The sequence below is a fragment of the Neolamprologus multifasciatus genome, chromosome 7, assembly GCF_963576455.1.
Source record: "Neolamprologus multifasciatus chromosome 7, fNeoMul1.2, whole genome shotgun sequence".
NCBI classification, from domain to species: Eukaryota; Metazoa; Chordata; class Actinopteri; order Cichliformes; family Cichlidae; genus Neolamprologus; species Neolamprologus multifasciatus.
Genome location: NC_140445.1, coordinates 51,110,610 through 51,130,315, shown reverse-complemented (window position 1 = coordinate 51,130,315; position 19,706 = coordinate 51,110,610). Strand labels below are relative to the sequence as shown.

Genomic DNA, 19,706 nt, shown 5'->3' with positions numbered 1-19,706 from the left:
GGTGAGTATTACACCAACTCATCTTGACAATGCTGTACAAGCTGTAGCAGCACTATTTAGCTACTGACTTAAAATATACACCTTATAGTAAACACAAATGATAGAAAAAACACTGGTGCAAGCTTCTCCCACGAATGTGCATATTATTCTACTGCTTGCTCATTCTGTTTACATGTTTATGTGGGCAGCGGAACAAGCAGAAGCTAAAAGACACAACTTCTGATAATCCTCGTCCCAAAAGGATAGATAGATAGATAGATAGATAGATAGATAGATAGATAGATAGATAGATAGATAGATAGATAGATAGATAGATAGATAGATAGATAGATTTGATTCAGCATTCAGTCTTTTATTGCTCTCATATTGTATTGGATTTCTACTCTCTAATAACACATTTACTACGTGTTGGCTACCTGTGATCCCAAATGACGGAAAGGGAGTAAGGAGCGAGCATAAAGTATTAGAAATATGCATCTTATATGAATTTATAAATATATTCAGGCTATGGGAGGCACTGAACGTCAAACGCACGAGCTCCCGATTGGCTGGCTGGTCGTGACCTTACCAAACTGGGAAGTGACGTAAGAGCAACTACACGGCGACAGTTTCTGTTTTTGCCGAGGGAGCCCGTTGCCGCATGCAGTCGGCTGGGGAGTACACCGCAACCTCCGCACGGTCCGCCACGCTCTGAACAAAGCTATGGCGCCCTGGTCTTTGCCGCTCTCGTCTCTTCTGAAACACACGGACTGTCTGCAGAGGGCCAATATTTTCTGTAATGTCGTACAGGGGTTACACCACCACTACCACCCGGTAAGGTCTCGGTTATGGAAACGGAATTTCAGAGCGGTGTCCCAGGGAGTTGGTCAGCTACTCTCCCACGAGCACAGAGCCAGAAAGTGCGCAGCATCTGTTTGTAGCAGCTCCTTAGACGGCCAGAACACGACAGAGAGGCTGTGGTCTGTTTACGATGAGACCAAAAGACAAACTGGAGGTAAGGTCACTGTTCACAGTGAGGCGGCTCCTCATTAATAATTACAGCCCCGCCCTAAATACAAAGCTGCTGTTTCTTTATAACTGTGTTTTGGCTTGTGTTTCCTGCTAACTACATCTCGCCATTCCTCTAGCTTCTCAGACAGCAGACTCTAAATGTGGAAATTAGGTTGTATCTGTCTCTGTAACTTGATTTATTTGTGTCTCACTGATGCTAACAAATCCCCAATGTCTACATTTCGGAACCTTAAAACCTGCATGTTTTTATTTATTGCATTACTTATTGATCTTTTTTAAAGGTCAGAATTTGTTGGGAAGTTGACATTGAAGGGTTAAATCAACACTGTGCTGATGTTTGACTGAGGTGTTCTTTTAAAAACACAGATGTTAATAATTGCCGTACATGTGTCTGTGCAAAGCTTTGCTGAGATTGGCCCACTTGTTAAGAAAGAGGTAGGATATATAGAGATACATTCTTCATCTGTATTATTGTATATATTTCTGAATTCAAATAAGCTGAAGAAAGCTCTTGTGTTTTTATTTTTCTTCTCAGATCTGATCTCCGTTATAACTGCCAACTCTGTCGACCCAGACACTATTTTTGCCAACAATGAGATGAGCCTGCGAGACATAGAGATCTACGGGTTCGACTACGACTACACTCTGGCATTCTACTCCAGCCATCTCCACACTCTCATCTTCAACATAGCACGGGACATCCTCGTCACTAAACACCGGGTGTGTGTTGTGAATGATTCTACAACCTGACACTACTGATTAAGTCACCCCTCCGCCCAACCACAACCGGTTGCCCACACATGGCCACCCATCCCTGAGCCCGGTTCTGTCAGGCTTCTTCCTTTGAAAAGGGAGTTTTTTCTTCCCACTGTCACCAAATGCTTGCTCGTACGGGTCATCTGATTGTTTGGGTTTAGGGTCTTTACCAAACAATCCAAAGCGTCTTGAGGCAGTGGTTGTTGTGCATTGGCTAAAAACAAAGTTAATTTATGTAACAGATTCTTAAAGGTTGTCAGTGGGCTAAGGTTTAAACGAAGCTACAACCCTGTTTAAGCTCCATCTGCAAAAGTACATTTACCTTTGTCTGTGATTTATGTTGCTCATTGGTTTTAAGTAAACCTAATGCTTTTCTTGTCACTAAATGTAAACCTTTGTGTTTTTTTAAAGTATCCAGAGGGTCTGCGAAAGTACGAATACATTCCAAATTTTGCTGTAAGAGGACTTCACTATGACGTCCAAAAGGTGAGAGTGGAGCTTCCATTGTCTTAAACTGTTTAGACAATCTAAGATCGATGTGAGGACCATCGGTATGATGATTATATTTAATCATTTTTAGGCATTACTGATGAAGATAGATGCCTTTCACTATATCCAGTTGGGAACTGTATACAGGTATGTGTGCACTTTGTTAATTCCATGTCTGAGTAGTGACCATTTATATGATGATACAAATGACATGCTGTTTAGGAATTTACATTGTTTAATGTTTTTGATTCAGAGGTCTTCATCCAGTTCCTGACGAAGAAGTAATTGCCATGTATGAAGGCTGCCATGTTCCTCTGGAGATCATGAGTGACTTCTATGGCAAGGTGATCAGCACCTCCACACTGTCATGTGTCCACACAGATACTGTAACAAACATAATAATTATGATAATGACTTCCCCGCAGAGTTCACATGGCCATACGATGAAACAGTTCATGGACATATTCTCCCTGCCTGAGATGACCCTTCTGTCGTGTGTCAACGACTTCTTCATGAGGCACAACATCGACTATGAGCCAGTCCATCTCTACAAAGATGTAAAGGTCAGCTGTCTTGTTATCGCTGTACCTTGTTTTAATGCAATGATTTAACAGCACTCCCTTTTTCCTGATTGGATCTCCCAAAAGGCCAGTGTGTGTGTGATGAGAATAAATCCAGCCACATGTTCATGACTGTAACTGTATTTACATGTTTCCAGGGAGCGCTGTGGTACTCCAGCCATTCGGTTCCATCTTATTTTTAGATCTGAAAAGCGATGTCTAATTTTAGTTGAGCACGCTCGCTTGCAGCCATGTGCGTCTGTTCTCTGGTGGATCCACGACTTCACAGGGAGACCGGCGAAAAATCAGATCTGCGTTCTCCCTTTGAGGCCAACTGTCATGGTGGGCCTCTCAGTTCTGTGTCACACTGTAGGGTATTTGTCAGATCGCTGTCTTTAAAAAGTCCTCACACTGACTCGCTGTTCCGCTAATGCTTCTCATGTTTTCTCAAGGACACCCCCCTCCTCCATTTTTTAACTACTTTCAAGCCCATTTTATTATTTTTTTACTTCTTTTGTGCATCAAACAATCTTTGTATATGTTAAACATCCTAGGTTTTCCCTGAGGGGATCGGGATTTCAGGGGAAAGTTTACTCGCACACTCATTGATTCAAACACTTTCTCAGTGTGTCACCAAAGAAACTAAACTCTGGGGCTTTCTTTCTTCATATTCATTTGTATTCACAGATGCACTTGCTTTGTGCTTCTAAGTCAACTGTTTATATTCACAGCAAAGTTGCTATTGGACCTTTATGTTAACATAGCGTCGCTGAAGTTATAACTTGTGGCTAAGGGCTGTTTACTTTTCTTCACAGGAAGCTATTAGGGATGTTCATGTCAAGGGCATAATGTACCGAGCTGTGGAGGCAGATATTGGTAATTTTACTTTGATTTATATTACTTAGTTTGAACTAATGAAAGAAACGATATGGCCACATCTGAATAGTTGCCAAGAAATAAAAACATAATTTAGGCTTAATGAAGCTGTGATTTACAATTAAAAGCATAGGGTTTCTTTTCCCCCTCTCTCTTTTCAGAGAAGTACATTTGCTATGGAGAGCAAAGCCACGCTGTGCTGAAGAAGCTGTCAGCGCAAGGAAAAAAGATGTTCCTCATTACCAATAGCCCTTTTGACTTTGTGTAAGTGAGAGCAAACAGAGTGCAAGTGTTTGTTGACGTGATTAATTAAAAATGTCGTGTATTGGTGTACTAATGTTTAATTGGTGCCGCTTTATAATGCCCCAAGTTTTATGGCTGGGCAAACACACATCAGCAGGCTGGTATTTGTAATTCATTGTAAATCATTGACTGTGAAGCCTTTTGAAGTGTCTTTTTTTTCCAGAAATATAACAAGCTTGTGCGTATCCAACCTCGAAAGGTTGAAAAATCACTGAAATGATGTCTTTGATATAATATTTTGTTACGCTGAGTTATCAGGATGGGTCTGATGTGTGCTACAATGTGCAAGATCTCGTGTTTTTATTAATGTCGTAATTGGAAGAATGGGCATCATAACTGTGTTAGTAAATGTGTAAATGTTAAAATGAGATATTGATATTTTAATTAACAGGCAATCTAAGTTGTGCTCAGCTGGGTTTGGATTTGACTGTCCTCCATTTTTATGAATTAACAGGTGGACCAATTTGCAAGTTTGAGTTTACGCTAGCCTAGTGCTGCATTGACATGCTAATCCAGGTGTAAAGCTATGCCCTAAGCTTAGTGTTATTGCACCCTCATCACGAGCTCTAAGGCGTTGCTGACAAAGTAAAAAGCGTAATCTTTGTTTGCTGCAGGGATCGAGGAATGAACTACATCGTAGGAAAAGACTGGAGGGACTTGTTTGATGTTGTCATTGTTCAAGCTGATAAACCTAGTTTCTTTAATGACAGGAGGAAGTAAGTAATATGCTTCTCATACTATCTTCATGTTATGTTTTAGGGCACTTAAATAACACATGCCAGTGTGGCTACATTGTGTTGATCGTTGTATAAAAATGAGCATCGTTTTACTAAATATCCAATTTGCCGTTTTGTTTTAGACCTTTCAGGCGAGTAACAGACAAAGGTGTGCTGCTGTGGGACAGAATTCACAGGCTGGAAAAAGGGCAGATCTATAAACAGGTACTGTGCCCATTTAACAATTCTAATAAATCTCACTGGATACACTGCATGATGAAACAAATGGTTAATTTTTCTTTTTGTATGTCTTTGGTATTCAGGGAAACCTTTATGAATTCCTCAGGCTGACCGGCTGGAGAGGATCCAAAGTACTCTACTTTGGAGATCACATCTACAGCGACTTGGCAGTAAGTTGCATATTTATAACAAAGCATTAAAACTACACCAAGTACACCTGTAGTGTTAAAAAACGATTATACTATGAATACAAACAAAGAGTGGAACCCCGCTTTGACCATGCAGTGCTTTGATAATGCTCCATTTAGTGTGTTTTCCCAGAACTCAAAGGTCTTAGGCTGGATTATTCTTTACAACAATCTAAGTCTTACCTGTTCTGGAAGAAGACAACAGGGTGTGAAATATACAACTAAATGCACTGAAGCGTAGTTACTTAGACGCTGCATTGGGTTTGGCTGATAAATTAAAGGAAGACTTTTTAATAAGAGCACAGCATCAGGTCAGTTAAACCTCTGGGTATTGATCTGGTCAGTTAAGTAGCAGAGGGGGTTGTTAATAGGTTTTAGTTGCTTTCATGTTAATTAAATTAACAACAGGTGCACTAGTGGAGCAACAATGAATCTACCCCCAAAACAGGAATGGTATTACAGGTGGAGGCCACAGAGATTTTTTTTCCCTCCTCGTATTTTCTGGCTGTTTTTCACTAGTTTTGCAGTAGTCCCACTCCTCCTCCTCCAAGTCCTCCAGTCATACATGCAATTTCCATAAGGTTTACTGTGTCTCCCAGCACAGTCTCAGGAGCATGGAGGAGATTCCAGAAGACAGGCAGTTACTCTAAGAGGGCCAGACAGGGCTGTTTGTTTTTGCACAAAAGAGCAGATACAGAGGAACAGGATGAGAATGCCAGAGCTGCAAAATGACCTCCAGCAGGCCATTGTTGTGAATCTGACCAGACAAGTAGAAACAGACTTCATGAGAGTGGCTTGAGGGCTCAATTGGCATTTGCCATAGAATACCAGAACGGCACCCTGTGCTTTTCACAGATGAGAGCAGGTTCACCCTGAGCACCTGACAGACATAAAAGGGTCTGGTTTGGGCTTTAGAATTGTGGAGAACGTTATGCTGCCTCTAATATTGTTCGGCATGACTGGTTTGGTGGTGGGTCAGTGAGGTCTGGGGAGGTATATCCATGGAGGCTGGGACAGACCTCTACAGGCTAGCCGACGGCACCATGATTCCCATTAGCTATCAGGATGAAATCCCTGGACCCATTGTGAGAACCTACTCTGATGCAGTGGGTCCTGGGTTCCTCCTGGTACATGACAATGCCTCATGTGTGAGAGTATGCAGGCATTTCCTGGAGGATTACATAATTGATACCACTGACTGACCTCAACATTCGGCTGATCTGAATCCAGCAGAACACCTCTGGGACATTATGTTTTAGTCCATCCAATGCAGCCAGATTGAACGTTAACTGTCCAGGAGTTCAGTAATGCCCTTGTTCAGATCTGGGAGATTCCCCAACCGTTGTCTCATTAGAAGCATGGCCCAACGTTGTCAGGCATGCATGTAACCACGTGGGCACCATACAAACTACTGAGTGCAGATTGATCATTTTGATTTTCATCAAATGATCCGGCTTCCTTTCATTCCTAACACATTACACAGTAGGTATCAGTATAGATATCCAGTAGGATTTTTTCCCCCATTAACATTTGATGTGTTTTTAAAGTGATCACTTAAGTTTGTATGACACACCTGCTGTAATGATAGATAGATAGATAGATAGATAGATAGATAGATAGATAGATAGATAGATAGATAGATAGATAGATAGATAGATAGATAGATAGATAGATAGATAGAACTTTATTAATCCCTCGGGTAGGTTCCTCCAGGAAATTCGTTCATGAGTAGCACAGCACATCACCGCCTCTTATCTTTTCATGCCTGTAACTCAGGAACTGGCAACAGCTTGGACAAAGCAGGTTACATATATGTATAAACTTGATTAGCAGTAAAAGCTGATAATGAGAGGTAGATTTTATATCGTTGGCATGATGCCTTGCAGGTGGCTGGCAGTCAGGAGTCAATTATGTCGTCTTGCTTGTTTAGAGAGATGGAAGCTGGCATTTTGTAGTTTACACTAGTCACAGCTTACACTCAGGCTGTCTGGCTGTGGAATGAGCTCATTGCTGCAAGTGGGCACAGAGTAGAAACATTTCTGAGTTTCCTCTTTTTAATTACTCAAGTCCAAAACATGTTCCCGCTTTGGATGTGTTGCAGATGGCATTTCCAGAGGTCTGTGTCATGTTCCTCTTAACTAGCAGATGAAATTGTTATAGTTTAGTTCTGGTTATCTGTCGTTACTTAGACTTACTACCGTAAGTACTGAAACACTGTGTTCTGTGTTTATTATTGTTTAATGATTTATTTCCTCCATGTACTAAAGATTCACGGCTCAAGCCCCAGACTGAAGGAGTATATTTCTAAATTATTGGCCTATCATGATCATCAAGATGGATCTGCTGATCTTTTGTTCAACAGGATCTAACACTGAAACATGGCTGGAGGACGGGTGCCATCATTCCTGAGCTGAGGAAGGAGATTAAGATCATGAATACACCAGAGTACGTCCGCATGATGACCTGGTTACAGTCACTGACTGGACTTATTGAACAGATGCAGGTCAGAAACCTAGTATATCATCCCTCTTCTTAGTCTTTTATTTGTATTGTTATTGTTATTGTATATTATAAGTTTTTTTTGGTTCACATTTATGCACTGCTCTCTAACAGGTGCACAGGGATCCAACGTCTCGAGCTGTGGTCGAGGAGTGGATCAAAGAAAGAGAAGCCATGAAGTAATAACAAAATGTTTTATTTATCTAAAACCATTTTGGATCATTTTTAGAGATATTGTGGAATCGATCTAACCATATCTCGTTGTGTTTTCATATATTACAGGCCTCAGACAAAGGACATCTTCAATGCTCAGTTTGGAAGTCTCTTTCGAACATACCACAACCCCACTTACTTCTCACGCCGACTCTCGCGCTTCGCTGACATCTACATGGCCTCCATCAGCTGCCTGCTCAACTACGACTTCCAGCACACCTTTTTCCCTCGCCGTACTCCTCTGCAGCACGAAGCCCCCTACTGGCCTGAGCACGGTTCTGCCGGCTTAGGTGCCTCCTCCCCAGCTCCACAGGACCAAAGCAGAGTGTGATTAGCAACAGAAAACCACCGTAAAAAGCAAAACACAGAGGCTGAATGATCTCAATCATTCGTTCATTTATTTAATTTTATTTTCTGCAGTTTTGAGTTACTGTATTTTAAAGAGGCATGCCACATTTTGAAGTGAGCTCCACTGGTGACAGTTGATGTAAACTGATTATGAAATTTGTGCTTTAAATTAGTAATTTATGTCCTTGTAAAACAACAAGTCTTAAGATGAGTAGTTTGTGTTTGACAGAATTGTTTAATTAAACAAATAGATGATTTTATGCAGTACAAACAACAGGGGGCAGTCACGCACCATTTTTGTTTTCTCCTATTTCGAGCTGTGAATTGCACACAAATCATCTATGCCTTTTATGTCCTTTGCATCTGTGGGTGTAATGGATATTTACAGTTACATTACAGACTGCGTTGCCTTAATCCCTTTGTTTACGTTACTGCAGTATTTTTTTTTTTTTGCAACACCCCGATATAACTTTGTTGCAATTAGCTTTTTCAGAAAAACATTTGCCAGCCACAATCTCCGTTGATGTCATTATTTGCTGCACATTGTCAAGCAAACTGCACTTTGATGTTCTGAGACGTTTAATAGTTTTAGGAATTCTCACACAGCACAGCCTGTATGTCTCATTTTAGCACATGAGAAATGTTCAATTTTCTCAGGAGAAAAAAAAATAGAACATCATCGCTATATTTAGCATGAATGTTGCTTTTTGATGCGTGAAGGAAGCTGCATTTTGGGTTTGTTAGGTTTGACACTTTTGTAGGAGATGAGTGAAATGTTTTGTGCTGTAACCGTGGCTATATTTTATATATATATATATATATATATATATATGCTGGAGTTTTTAAAAAAGGAATATCAAAGGGAAAATTACAGTGGCCACAACCATGACCTCATAGTCTGGGTCTGTGGTTTAAATGATGTGTTTATGAAGCGTTTACTTACGGTTTATTTCATTATTTATTAAACTGGAAATGGCCTGATCCTAACCCAGTAATTATGTCATCATTTAAAAGGGCATGATCTGATCTGCCGACTTAATTAGCACGTATGTGTTTACTGAATGAGTAATCCATTCATTCTTTGCTTATGTTATTGGTATTATTACCTATACAAACAACAAAAGGTTTCATAGTTGAAATTTAATTTTCAGGACTAATTGCACCGGTGTTAATAACCACTCAAGTTTCTAATTACAGTTATAGCAGAGGGTTTATTGGGATTAATCCCCCACCCAAATCGTGTTACTGACTAATTTACCGTATTGCATCTGGGGCTTTAACTGTCAGGCAGGTGCAGGCTCTGGGATCTTAGAAAGAAAAAAAAAAAGCCTAGTGCTTTGACAGGGATCAAAAATGATCAAGCCAATGACATTGGCTCCTGAGGAGAGGAGAGAGTATCTGAGGGTTCAGTCCCTGACCTCATAGATGCTTCATTAAGGCTGGATAGTTTGGGCACCATGGATACCAACAGCACACCTGTGAGCTCCAGCTCTCCATTCCCTTCCATCCAAACTGAGGTGGTGACCGTACCACCAACCATCTTCCCTCATGTGGGCTACAGCATCCTTTCTTTCCTCATGTTTATCAACACGGTGTTATCAGTGTTTAACAACAGTCTGGTCATAGTCGTGATGCTGAGGAATTCGGCTCTCCTACAGCCAATGAACGTTTTGATCCTCAACCTCGCCGTGTCTGACCTCATGATAGGCCTTTGTGGCTCCCTGGTGGTCACCATCACAAACTACCAAGGCTCCTATTTTATTGGACACACAGCCTGCGTGCTCCAGGGATTTTCAGTCAATTACTTTGGTAAGTTTAGTTGTTATATGCTGTGTTTTTGTGTATGTGTTTCTGGAGTTCAGACTTTCTGTCTGTCTTACTGTCTTTGATCCATAAAATCACATTATATTCTACCATTCTTATGCAGGTGACACTCAGTTGTATCTATCATTTTACTCTGATGATCTAAATTCTGTTCTCAAACTAATGAGCTGCATTGATTGCCGTATGCCTTGAAACTTTTTACAACTGGACAGGGACAAGACAGAAATACATGTAGTTTCTTATTTATTATCCCTGTCTCTGAAACACAGTGAGCAGTGAGCTGAGTCAGGGACCTTGGCATTATTTTGGACAGTGATCTCAGTTTTGATAATTACTCATTTAACCAGAACTGCTTTCTATCACTCAAAAATATTTTAAAAGTTGGAAAATTCTTATCTCAAACTGATTTTGAGAAACTGGTTCATGCTGTCATATCAAGGATGTTCGAATATTATAACGCTGTGTTTTCAGGACACTCCAAATCATCAGTAGAATTACTTCAACTCATTAAAAATGCAGCAACCAGAATTCTTAAAGGTATGAAGGACAATGATACCCCACTATTGAAGGCACTGCACTGGCTCCCAGTACAGCATGGAATTACCTTAAAAAGAATAATCTTTTTTATAGGTCACAAAGCTCTTAATGTGTGTGAATGTGTGTGTGAATGGGTGGATGACTGGATATGTAAAGCGCTTTGGGGTCCTTAGGGACTAGTAAAGCGCTATATAAATACAGGCCATTTACCATTTACCATTTAATGGTTTGAACACCCCCAGTACATCGCTGACTTGCTCACTGTTTATGACCGAGTCAGACCTCTCAGGTGATCAGGTGTAGATCTTGACGTTCCTAGAATCAGATCCAAATATGCTGATGGTGCTTCTTTTAGATACTGTTGTCCTGCTCTTTGGAACAAGCTGCCTGCTGACCTGAGATCAGTTAACATCAGCAACATTCAAAAATAGACTCAAAACCTTTTTTGTTCAAGCAGACCTACACACAGAGGTTTATATGTTTGTTTCTTCTGTTAAGCACATTGAGTTTACACATAATAAAATGTAGTGTATGAATACAGTTGCCACTGTCATTCTGTCAGTGAGACATACTAATTAAAATGACTAATGCTTTAGATTTCTAGAAAATTAAGTTTTATTAACCTCTTAAGCCCCAAGCCTAACTGATCTCCTGCCTTTTGCCCCCGTATCAGGGGGCGTTGGGGCTTAAGAGGTTAATACAGTGCCAAATCACAACAACAGTTGCCCAGGGAGCTTCATATTGTAACGTAAAGACCCTACAATAATCGAGAGAAAATGATCCATGTGAACAAGCATTTAACAGTGGAAAGGAAAAACTCAATTTTAACAGGAAGAAACCTCCAGAAGAACCAGGCCTAGGGAGGAGCCTGAAAGCTGAAGGCTCTGCTTCCCATTCTGCTTTTAAATATCCTGGGAACCAAGAAACATTAGAAAATCTTACATTTTTGGAGCATCTTTTTTAGCATTTCTAGAAATGACTTTTGTTTCTTCCTTTAATTTGGCTTTGATAGTTTTTGTGTTTTATGAATGTTTTCTTTGTATGTAGAGTTTAGTCACGTGTCAGATTTATCAGATATCTTCTTCATGACACCCGAGCATACTCAAAAATCATTGATAACTCTAACTCTAACTCAGAGTTGATAACTCTATAAAAGAAAAGAAATCCAAGTATGCCTTGAACTGTCTAAATGTCTGTTATGTTTTGTTGTTGTTGTCTTGTCTAGGTTTGGTGTCTCTCTGCACTCTTACTCTTCTTGCCTATGAGCGATACAATGTGGTATGCAAGCCAAAAGCTGGTTTAAAGCTGAGCATGCGGAGAAGCATCTTTGGCTTGCTCCTTGTCTGGATCTTCTGCTTGTTTTGGGCTGTGGCGCCATTATTTGGCTGGAGCTCCTATGGACTTGAGGGGGTCCAGACATCCTGCTCACTGGCCTGGGAAGAGAGATCATGGAGCAACTACAGCTATCTCATTTTCTACACACTCATCTGCTTCATTATTCCAGTTGCAATCATCATCTACTGCTACTTTAAACTGCTGAAATCCATGAGTAAGGTGGGTGTGTAATAGCTTTTGCTTATTCATTACGCTATTTAAGCAACATTTAAAATTCATGCATCTATCTATGTTTGCTTGCAGTCTACCGCATGCATAGTAAAACAAGTAATTAGCTTTTAATGTGGCCCAACTTTGCTCTCTTCTAGCTGAACAGGAGTGTGGAGCTACAAGGTGGGCGTTCCAGCCAGAAAGAGAATGCTCATGCCATCAATATGGTGTTGGCCATGGTAGTAGCATTTTTTGTCTGCTGGCTGCCCTACGCAGCATTGTCATTGGTGGTAGTTATAGATCCAGAGCTGCACATTCCTCCTCTAGTTGCCACCATGCCAATGTACTTTGCCAAGACGAGTCCAGTCTACAACCCCATCATCTACTTCCTTTCCAACAAACAGGTAAAAGCACACCGGTACTGTAAAACTGAGATAAAATCTTGATTGTGAACAAAGATTGAAGAAACACTGTTTGTGAAATTATTGCTCATATATTTCCTGACAGTTCTTGTTCTTGGTTGTTTTTTTTTTCCTATCAGTTCCGTGATTGTGCTCTGGAGGTGCTGTCTTGCGGCCGTTACATTCCTCATGGGTCCACCAGTGTCAGCATCCGCATGCACTCTGTGAACAAGGGGAGCTGCCTGTCCTCCTTTGGCAGAAGCGTCAACACACACAGCAAGGTGTTGCCTCTGTGACAAAAAAAAGCTGTCCTGGTTGTCAGCGTTTACTGGTGCCTCATCAAGAAGACAGACCAGGACACCTACAGACTCGAGTCTGTCACAGAGGTACCAACATTGTTAGAGAACAGAATCAGCTCAGAGGCTGACAGGGATATTCAGAAGGTTGGACAAAAAACAGGAAACTTCATAATAAAATGCTGTAATGCAACCCAATTCCATGTAAATGTTGTGTTATTTTTTTGTTTTAAATTTATTTTCGTGACTAGAATATTATATTGCGTGGTTATTTTGTAGTATCTTCTTTTGATCTGTAACATTTTACTAACAAAACCAGTAATGATTTTTACTTATGAATTAAAGGAGATATATAACAAACAGAAATACACTACATAAAAAAATGTATGTGGTTTTCAATTTCTTTCCATTTTTAAACACACTAGGATGGTTAAACACACCCAGACTGCAGAGAAAGACTGCGGGAAACTGAAATCCTAGACTTTTTTTCTTCTTTTTTTTTTTGCATAAATTAAATGCAGTGGATCTTTTTCTACTCATTTTACTCATATAACACGTCATTTCCTACTTTTCTTCCTAATATTGTTGAACTGTTAGGTAATGAATTGTTAATTCATGCATATACTAGACCTTGTGACCCTTCTTACATTAGGAGGACTGTTCTGGGAACAGGTTATATGTTTTTATGGAAGCTATACAGCACACCATCCTCCTGTGTGATAGCATTATGCAACAAAAAAAAAAAAATTGAATTAAAGTCAACAGTAGCCAGCTCCGTGGTCTAATCAATACTGACAGCTTGGTCAAATAATTTTATTTGTTTTTGGATTATGCAATAAGTCCTGCCTTTTCCCAACTCTCACACTTTCCAAACGTCTGCTGCACAAAAACATTGCTCCAGTGTATATAGGCATTATTTCTTTGTCGAGCGCCTTTGTGAATACACAATGTACTCGGTAAAATTATTATTTTTTTATTCTAGGGAAATAGCAAAAAATAATAATAATATGCTTAAATCAGTTTTTCTCTTCCCACAAAATCGCATTAGGAAAACATGAGAAATTTCGGTGCACTTGTTAAGCAAGCTTGCTGCACAGCTCACCTTGTGCATGTTTTAACAATGAGTAGTCAGTCAGGCAGTAAAAGACTTTCATTTTACTTGGTTAGCTTGCTCTGTGGTCTGGCAATTTTTCATTTGTATTATTTTGTGCTTTTTCATCTGTGTAGACAGTTCAAAGGGGCATTAGGCGGTTCAGAGAAGGGTAACATAATAACATCTCTGGGTCTGATTCAGGACATCGTGTCCCACGTGACACGTTCCTGAAGCAACGAAGAGTCACGAAGAGAAAAAATGCATTGCTGATTAACGATGGAGTAAAAGCACCCAGTTGAGGAGATTTTTTTTTCACTCTTGAGTTGGTGCTAACAAACAGGATAATTAATTTAAATCAATCACTGTAACAATCCATCATTAGTTTTACCCATAAAATTACTATGTGACAAGTCAAACTTCAGCTTTGAGCAGCTGGACCGTTCCATCTGTGAGCAGCAGATCAGTTTCTCAGTGGTCCTAATCAATGAAATCCAGCCACTCTCGGGCTTCACGAACAGCCACAAGCACGGAGAAAGAGCTAGTTTCCCCTTTGGCGCACTGTAGTTATAAAACTGTAGCAGTATTTTTAAATTAAATCTACACGTCACATTACATCACATTACACTGTGCACAGCTGAGTGATATCTTTCAGGTAATTGTTTAGTGCTCTGCTAGAATATTTTACATTGACTTTTTTTTTTTGTCTGTATGTAAGCTTTGTTATATTAGTGTGAATCTGTTTCACTCTCTTGCTCACATTGTTCCCACCCACCTGTTTGATGCGCTGTAAATACTGTAGATGGGCATCTGCTTCAGAATAAAGTGTTTTTGATCTTTTATCTTGTCGTTATAAGCTGCACATTGTCTTTGGCGTCCAGATATTGTCAGATGTGCGATAACTGGTTTTGTTCTTTTCCAGAACTTCTGATTTGATTCCATATGTTACTGGGAGATATTTGATCAGCCTAATATGTTAGATGATCAAAAGCAAAATGCATTATATATTAATCTAATCCCAGATTTGGTGTAGTCCATAGCTTGCATATTTGAAGCAAAGAGCATTTCACACTTTATCTCCAAACAGGATTACACAGTGTCGTGCAATAATCCTGCAGCATTGCTCGCTTTATATCCTGAGCCAATTCAAGAACTCCCAAGTCATCCATCTGGCATGCTTAATGCAAAGCTTTTAACCTTTGTGCTGCACTGTATTAATATGACACGGACAGCTGTTCAGTTCGCACATATGCGTACAGTATCATGTGCATTACAGTGCCATGCCGTCATCATCACCGCATTATAGATTTGAACCTCTGCCTGGCTTTTTTTTTTTTTTTTTTTTTTTTTTTTTTGCAGTTATATCAGGATTGAGACAATGGTGACGTAATTGCTATTTAATTAACAGCCATCGTTTTCCCCCAGTTGTCTCTGCTGTGAATACACTGCAGAGCTTTTAATGAATGTGAACACTGAGGACTCCCAGGTGACCCGCCTGTGCTGTCGAGTGATAATGAAAAGGGCGGATTCTTTGGCGCAAAATTGTCTGAGCTACAGGTTTACCAGTTAATATTATTCATTCAGTGGCGATAAGGGACGCAGGCGTTTGGTCAGCGTGGAAAGAGTGATGATAAAGAACTAAATATGTTGGCTCTTTGAATCCAGAGATGAGACGCGAGCCCACACCTGCACTAGACTCTGGGAACAATACAGCCTTGGAGGAATACGTTGAAATCGCATTTGTGCTGGCGAACAGCTTTATTCTCTCCAGCACTTCTGTTGTGGGGGCTGCGGCAAATGTTTTTGTCATACTGGCGGTGTATCGGCAAAAGTCCCTGCAAACTTCCAATAACGCGCTGGTGGTCAGTCTGGCTGTTATAGACTTTCTGAGATGTGTAATCGATTGCCCGGTTCTCTTAACCATCGTTGTGAGTGTGTATCGAAACAGAAAAGTGGACAGTTTCATCTGTGATATACAAATGGCCTCTTTTTCATTCAGCTGCTGTATCCAGTTGTTAACACTGGCGTGCATAAGTGCAGAGAGATACCAGGCCATTGCACAGCCCTTCAAAGCCAATCAAAGGAAAAGGCGAATTAAGGCGCTGATTCCTCTCACATGGACCTTCGCTATTCTGGTGTCTGCTTTTTGTGTGATATTTTTGAGGGACTCACCTTTGCATATGAAATGCCAACGGCAACAGAGAGAAACGTTATTCTCTTATGACAAATTTGGGCTTTACATGCTATTCCCACTGTGGGCAGCGTGTTTTGGTGTCATCATTGGATTCTACGCTCGCATATTTGCCCTGGTGAGATCACACAGCCGTAAAATATTTGACAAAGGTACTTTTACTCTTGCTACAAAAGACAAAAATGAAGAGAAGCCAGAGAAAGAAAAAGCCGCAGTGGTGCAAAATGAATGTGGAAGATTTGAGCAAAACCCCACTTTGAGCTTAGGCAATGCTCAGACACACGCTGAATCAAATTCACCCAAGGAAAAATCAGTACAATCTGTCTCCATCAATTCAGAGGATAAGAAAGAATTTAAAGATACAGTGAAGATGAGCAATGCAGAAACAAAACAAGCTCGGCCCCTTCCAGTACAGGCTACAGTGCTTACTGAGAAAAAACCTTTAAAAACAGAGCAGTCGAACCCCCATGTCATGAAGGTTGAAGTGAATCTGTCAAATGGAGATGCTGATTCAAATGTTAAGAGCTTAACCACAAAGCAGGCGTCAGTCAGTTTCAACACACAGGAACAATCCAAAGACAGACTGAAGTCTGAAGAAGAAACCAAAGAAAACAGCCTCCTGCAGCCCCCATCATTGCCTGCACCAAATGTAAATTCTCAGTCTACTATCTTACTGACAGAGCCTGACCAAGCCCTAAACAACAATGAAGGAGAAACACTGACTGTTGCCTCACAGGCTCAGGTGACCGCTTCACCTCCAGTCTCAAGCAACGTCCCCGAAACAGAAGCAATGCAACTCCCTGCAGCGGTAGAAGGGGCTGTTTGCATGATGCCTTCAAAAGCAAGTAGAGAGAGAGCAAACAAAAAGAAAGAGGGCAAAATGGCTAAACGTGCTGGCTATATAATTCTAACCTTCCTCTTATTCTGGTTACCACTGATCACAACGAAACTGGTGAATTACTTGATACACAAAAACACAAACTCACAGGTAAGTGCCAGCAGCAATAGGCTTGTGATTTCTCTCTATTATTGCAGGGTCGTTACCTTACAATATAAAACACGTCGGGGGCGGGGGATTTAGTGCTATGTCACATAGTAATTTTATGAGTAAAACTAATGATGGATTGTTACAGTGATTGTTGCTGTGATTTAGTGCTATGTAAATGAAATGGGATTCACATGAAAATCTCTGTTGTGTTATACAAAGTTAATCTAAAGATCTCTTAATTCTTAAAATTGTCTATTGTTTTTCAGATAATTATCATTGAAGACATGGAGGTCCTGTCAGTGTCTGTTGCCTGCATCACGTCACTAAGTGACCCAATCATATACGCTGCAGTAAACCCTCAGTTTTCTTCAGAATTTTATCGGCTGAAAAATAGGATGAAGTCCATATTTCATAAGAAAACATAGACTTTCATGACCCAATGACTGTATTCATATTCGCTGTGCAAGTGAATATAGAATTTAATAACATTTGTCTAGTCATTGTCTAAATATTAACTAAATTAAATCCCAGTCGTCGAAGTGGGATTTTTCTTTTTTTATATTTGGGTATAAGAAGCTTATTATTTTATATGCCGCTGCGTTATCTTAGATTTTATGCAGGCTGACTTCTCAGCAGTTACTAAACACTGCAGAGCAGAGGCAGTGCATGCTGTGAGAAGCTGCCTGGACTAACGCAATCAGCTCTGCAGGGGGGGTCGGTGCTGCGCTCTCTGTCAAACAATCACAGAGGCCTGCATTCTGCCTCCAGAGACCCTGCAGCCGCGACCCACCGCTGGGCCAGTCAGGTCTTCACATGTCCTCCAGCAGCACCTAATTATTATGCCATCCTGTTATAAAAGATGCTCTTTGAGTGGTCGTGAAAAAAACATTACCAGACCTACCTAATTATTTTTCTTTCTTTTTTTGTAATAAAAGAAAAGACATGGGTCATTTAATGGATGTTTCCATAGAGCTACAGTATTTATTCTATCCACTGCACCAAATGCACAATGTGTGTGATCATTTGTCCCCTTTTCCCTTGCCGCTTACATATGTGGTCCGTGACAAGACTTGTGTTTCATTAAAAGCAGAATTTACATCATGACATACCAGGCTCACTTGTTTCCTTCCCACCGATCTCGTTTTTACTGACAAACCAACAAGAAGCAGAGACATACTTTAATAAAACAGAATTCGGCAATGAGAGCATGCAAATCCTTAATTCAACCAGTTAACAGACAGAAAGAGAATGCCAACAAGTGTCAACTAAATCTAGAAATAAGAGAGGAGCCAGCTTCAAATGCGGTTGAGAAAGTCCTAACTGAGATATTTACAACATGAAAAGTGTACAAAATGGCCCTTTGACACAGTAACTTCCACCGAGGCTTGCTTTTGAATATCATAAGAATTGGTAAGTCATTGGAATTGATGCTCAAAACTCTCTCATATAGTTTTCAGTCCAAATACCACGTGTCCACATTAGGGTTAGTATTAGTTAAGTGCCGCCGAGAACATTCACTTATGTTTCTACCTTGTGACCTAACTAATATATACCCTGTATAGTTCTCAGTATCAATTATTAACTAACGACAGCGGCTGTCACACAGATCCATATCAGGATGTAAGCTAACACAGAATTCGTCATTTGACTTTCACTTTGCACATTTCACAAACATGGTCAGGATGCGTAGTATATTTTTACTCGTCATCAAGCGATGTTTTTCAACTAGTTAATGAGTCAGTTAATGAATATTCACAACAGTTATCCATTCCGGTGGATGTACGATTTTTGGAATTTACAACAGTGAGGGGAGCGTTAGAAAACATTTCATTGAAGGGGGTTGGGGTTCAAAACAATCGATGTAACAAGCAGTGAGTGAAACGAATGTCCCGCGATGTGTAAAGGAGACTGATTTAATATTCACAAAGATCGCCTTCAGGCAATGAATATGTGTGCTTTGTCATCAGAGGCCATCGAGAATGACCTTTAAACATCCGCATTTCCTCCTTAAATCATAGACAACAAATATGACTACATTACATAATCAAAAATAAAGTTGTTTTTCTTTTTTCCTCAGTATTTTTAGGCAACGACGATGACCACGCGTTCCTCGCCCTCTTCCTTGCTCTTGCTGTGCTTGATGGAGCAAGATCTGCTGGTTCACTTCCAAGGCAGCTGTCCACATCATATTAATACCATGCAGAGTTTGACATCAGATGAGATAACAACTTCAAAAAAACCCTCGACCTCTGTTAATCTTATAATCCTTCTTAGATTATGGCAGGTTGATGCTCGGTGGTCCCTCTCCTCAGCATCTGGTGCTTCTTGAGACCAGTTAGCCGATCAGATAGGCGTGACATCTACAAGGCAGATACTCGGACAATGTTGCTCTGAGAGTATGCTGTGGTGGTGGAGCCGTCCCCGTCTGATGAAGTCACCACCGGGGCAGATAAGCTGACCATGGAGGGAGTGATGTAAGGTTCATCACATTTCAAGGGCACGGTCTCGTCGAGTTTCGCGTTCAGGCTGGCGCGACTGTGAAAGAAAACAAGGGATTAAAAGAGGCTGAAAGGTCTGAGCTTGCAAATGTACACGACACAAACCTGTTATTTAATAAGTTCTTGTACAATGTATA

At 40.5% G+C, this 19,706-nt stretch overlaps 3 protein-coding genes and 1 pseudogene across 6 annotated transcripts in view; 3 read left to right on the top strand and 1 right to left on the bottom strand.

Annotated features, from left to right (window-relative positions):
* Positions 1–592: 592 nt before the first annotated feature.
* Positions 593–9,186, top strand: nt5dc3 (5'-nucleotidase domain containing 3). Its single transcript, XM_085165593.1, has 14 exons — positions 593–994; positions 1,547–1,731; positions 2,179–2,253; positions 2,348–2,403; positions 2,510–2,600; positions 2,682–2,819; positions 3,632–3,692; positions 3,854–3,956; positions 4,610–4,711; positions 4,855–4,936; positions 5,035–5,121; positions 7,502–7,642; positions 7,753–7,817; positions 7,921–9,186. Exons 1-14 carry the CDS (start codon positions 703–705, stop codon positions 8,180–8,182), a joined length of 1,740 nt encoding a protein of 579 aa, XP_085021719.1. The 5' UTR covers positions 593–702; the 3' UTR covers positions 8,183–9,186.
* Positions 8,604–19,706, bottom strand: part of LOC146515291 (A-type voltage-gated potassium channel KCND2-like) — a 41,327-nt gene continuing 30,224 nt past the window's right edge. For 2 of the 4 annotated variants that reach the window (XM_085165591.1, XM_085165592.1), the window contains one exon: positions 8,604–19,606. In XM_085165591.1, the coding sequence (XP_085021717.1) occupies positions 19,432–19,606 (175 nt within the window). In that variant the 3' untranslated portion in view covers positions 8,604–19,431. The remainder of the gene's footprint in view (positions 19,607–19,706) is intronic. The other 2 variants (XR_014874971.1, XR_014874972.1) reach the window with 2 other exon arrangements.
* On the top strand, positions 9,633–13,764 carry LOC146515293 (parapinopsin-like). Its single transcript, XM_085165599.1, has 4 exons — positions 9,633–10,008; positions 11,786–12,114; positions 12,264–12,509; positions 12,647–13,764. Exons 1-4 carry the CDS (start codon positions 9,657–9,659, stop codon positions 12,800–12,802), a joined length of 1,083 nt encoding a protein of 360 aa, XP_085021725.1. The 5' UTR covers positions 9,633–9,656; the 3' UTR covers positions 12,803–13,764.
* Positions 15,352–17,496, top strand: LOC146515292 (uncharacterized; annotated as a pseudogene).

Excerpts from the sequence above, each read along its gene's own strand:
- nt5dc3 (XM_085165593.1), top strand. The coding sequence starts at position 703 with ATGGCGCCCTGGTCTTTGCCGCTCTCGTCTCTTCTGAAACACACGGAC. Across the intron at positions 1,732-2,178 it reads TCCTCGTCACTAAACACCGG|TATCCAGAGGGTCTGCGAAA; the intron begins GTGTGTGTTGTG and ends GTTTTTTTAAAG. Across the intron at positions 4,712-4,854 it reads TTCTTTAATGACAGGAGGAA|ACCTTTCAGGCGAGTAACAG; the intron begins GTAAGTAATATG and ends GTTTTGTTTTAG.
- LOC146515293 (XM_085165599.1), top strand. The coding sequence starts at position 9,657 with ATGGATACCAACAGCACACCTGTGAGCTCCAGCTCTCCATTCCCTTCC. Across the intron at positions 10,009-11,785 it reads ATTTTCAGTCAATTACTTTG|GTTTGGTGTCTCTCTGCACT; the intron begins GTAAGTTTAGTT and ends TGTCTTGTCTAG. Across the intron at positions 12,115-12,263 it reads TGCTGAAATCCATGAGTAAG|CTGAACAGGAGTGTGGAGCT; the intron begins GTGGGTGTGTAA and ends GCTCTCTTCTAG.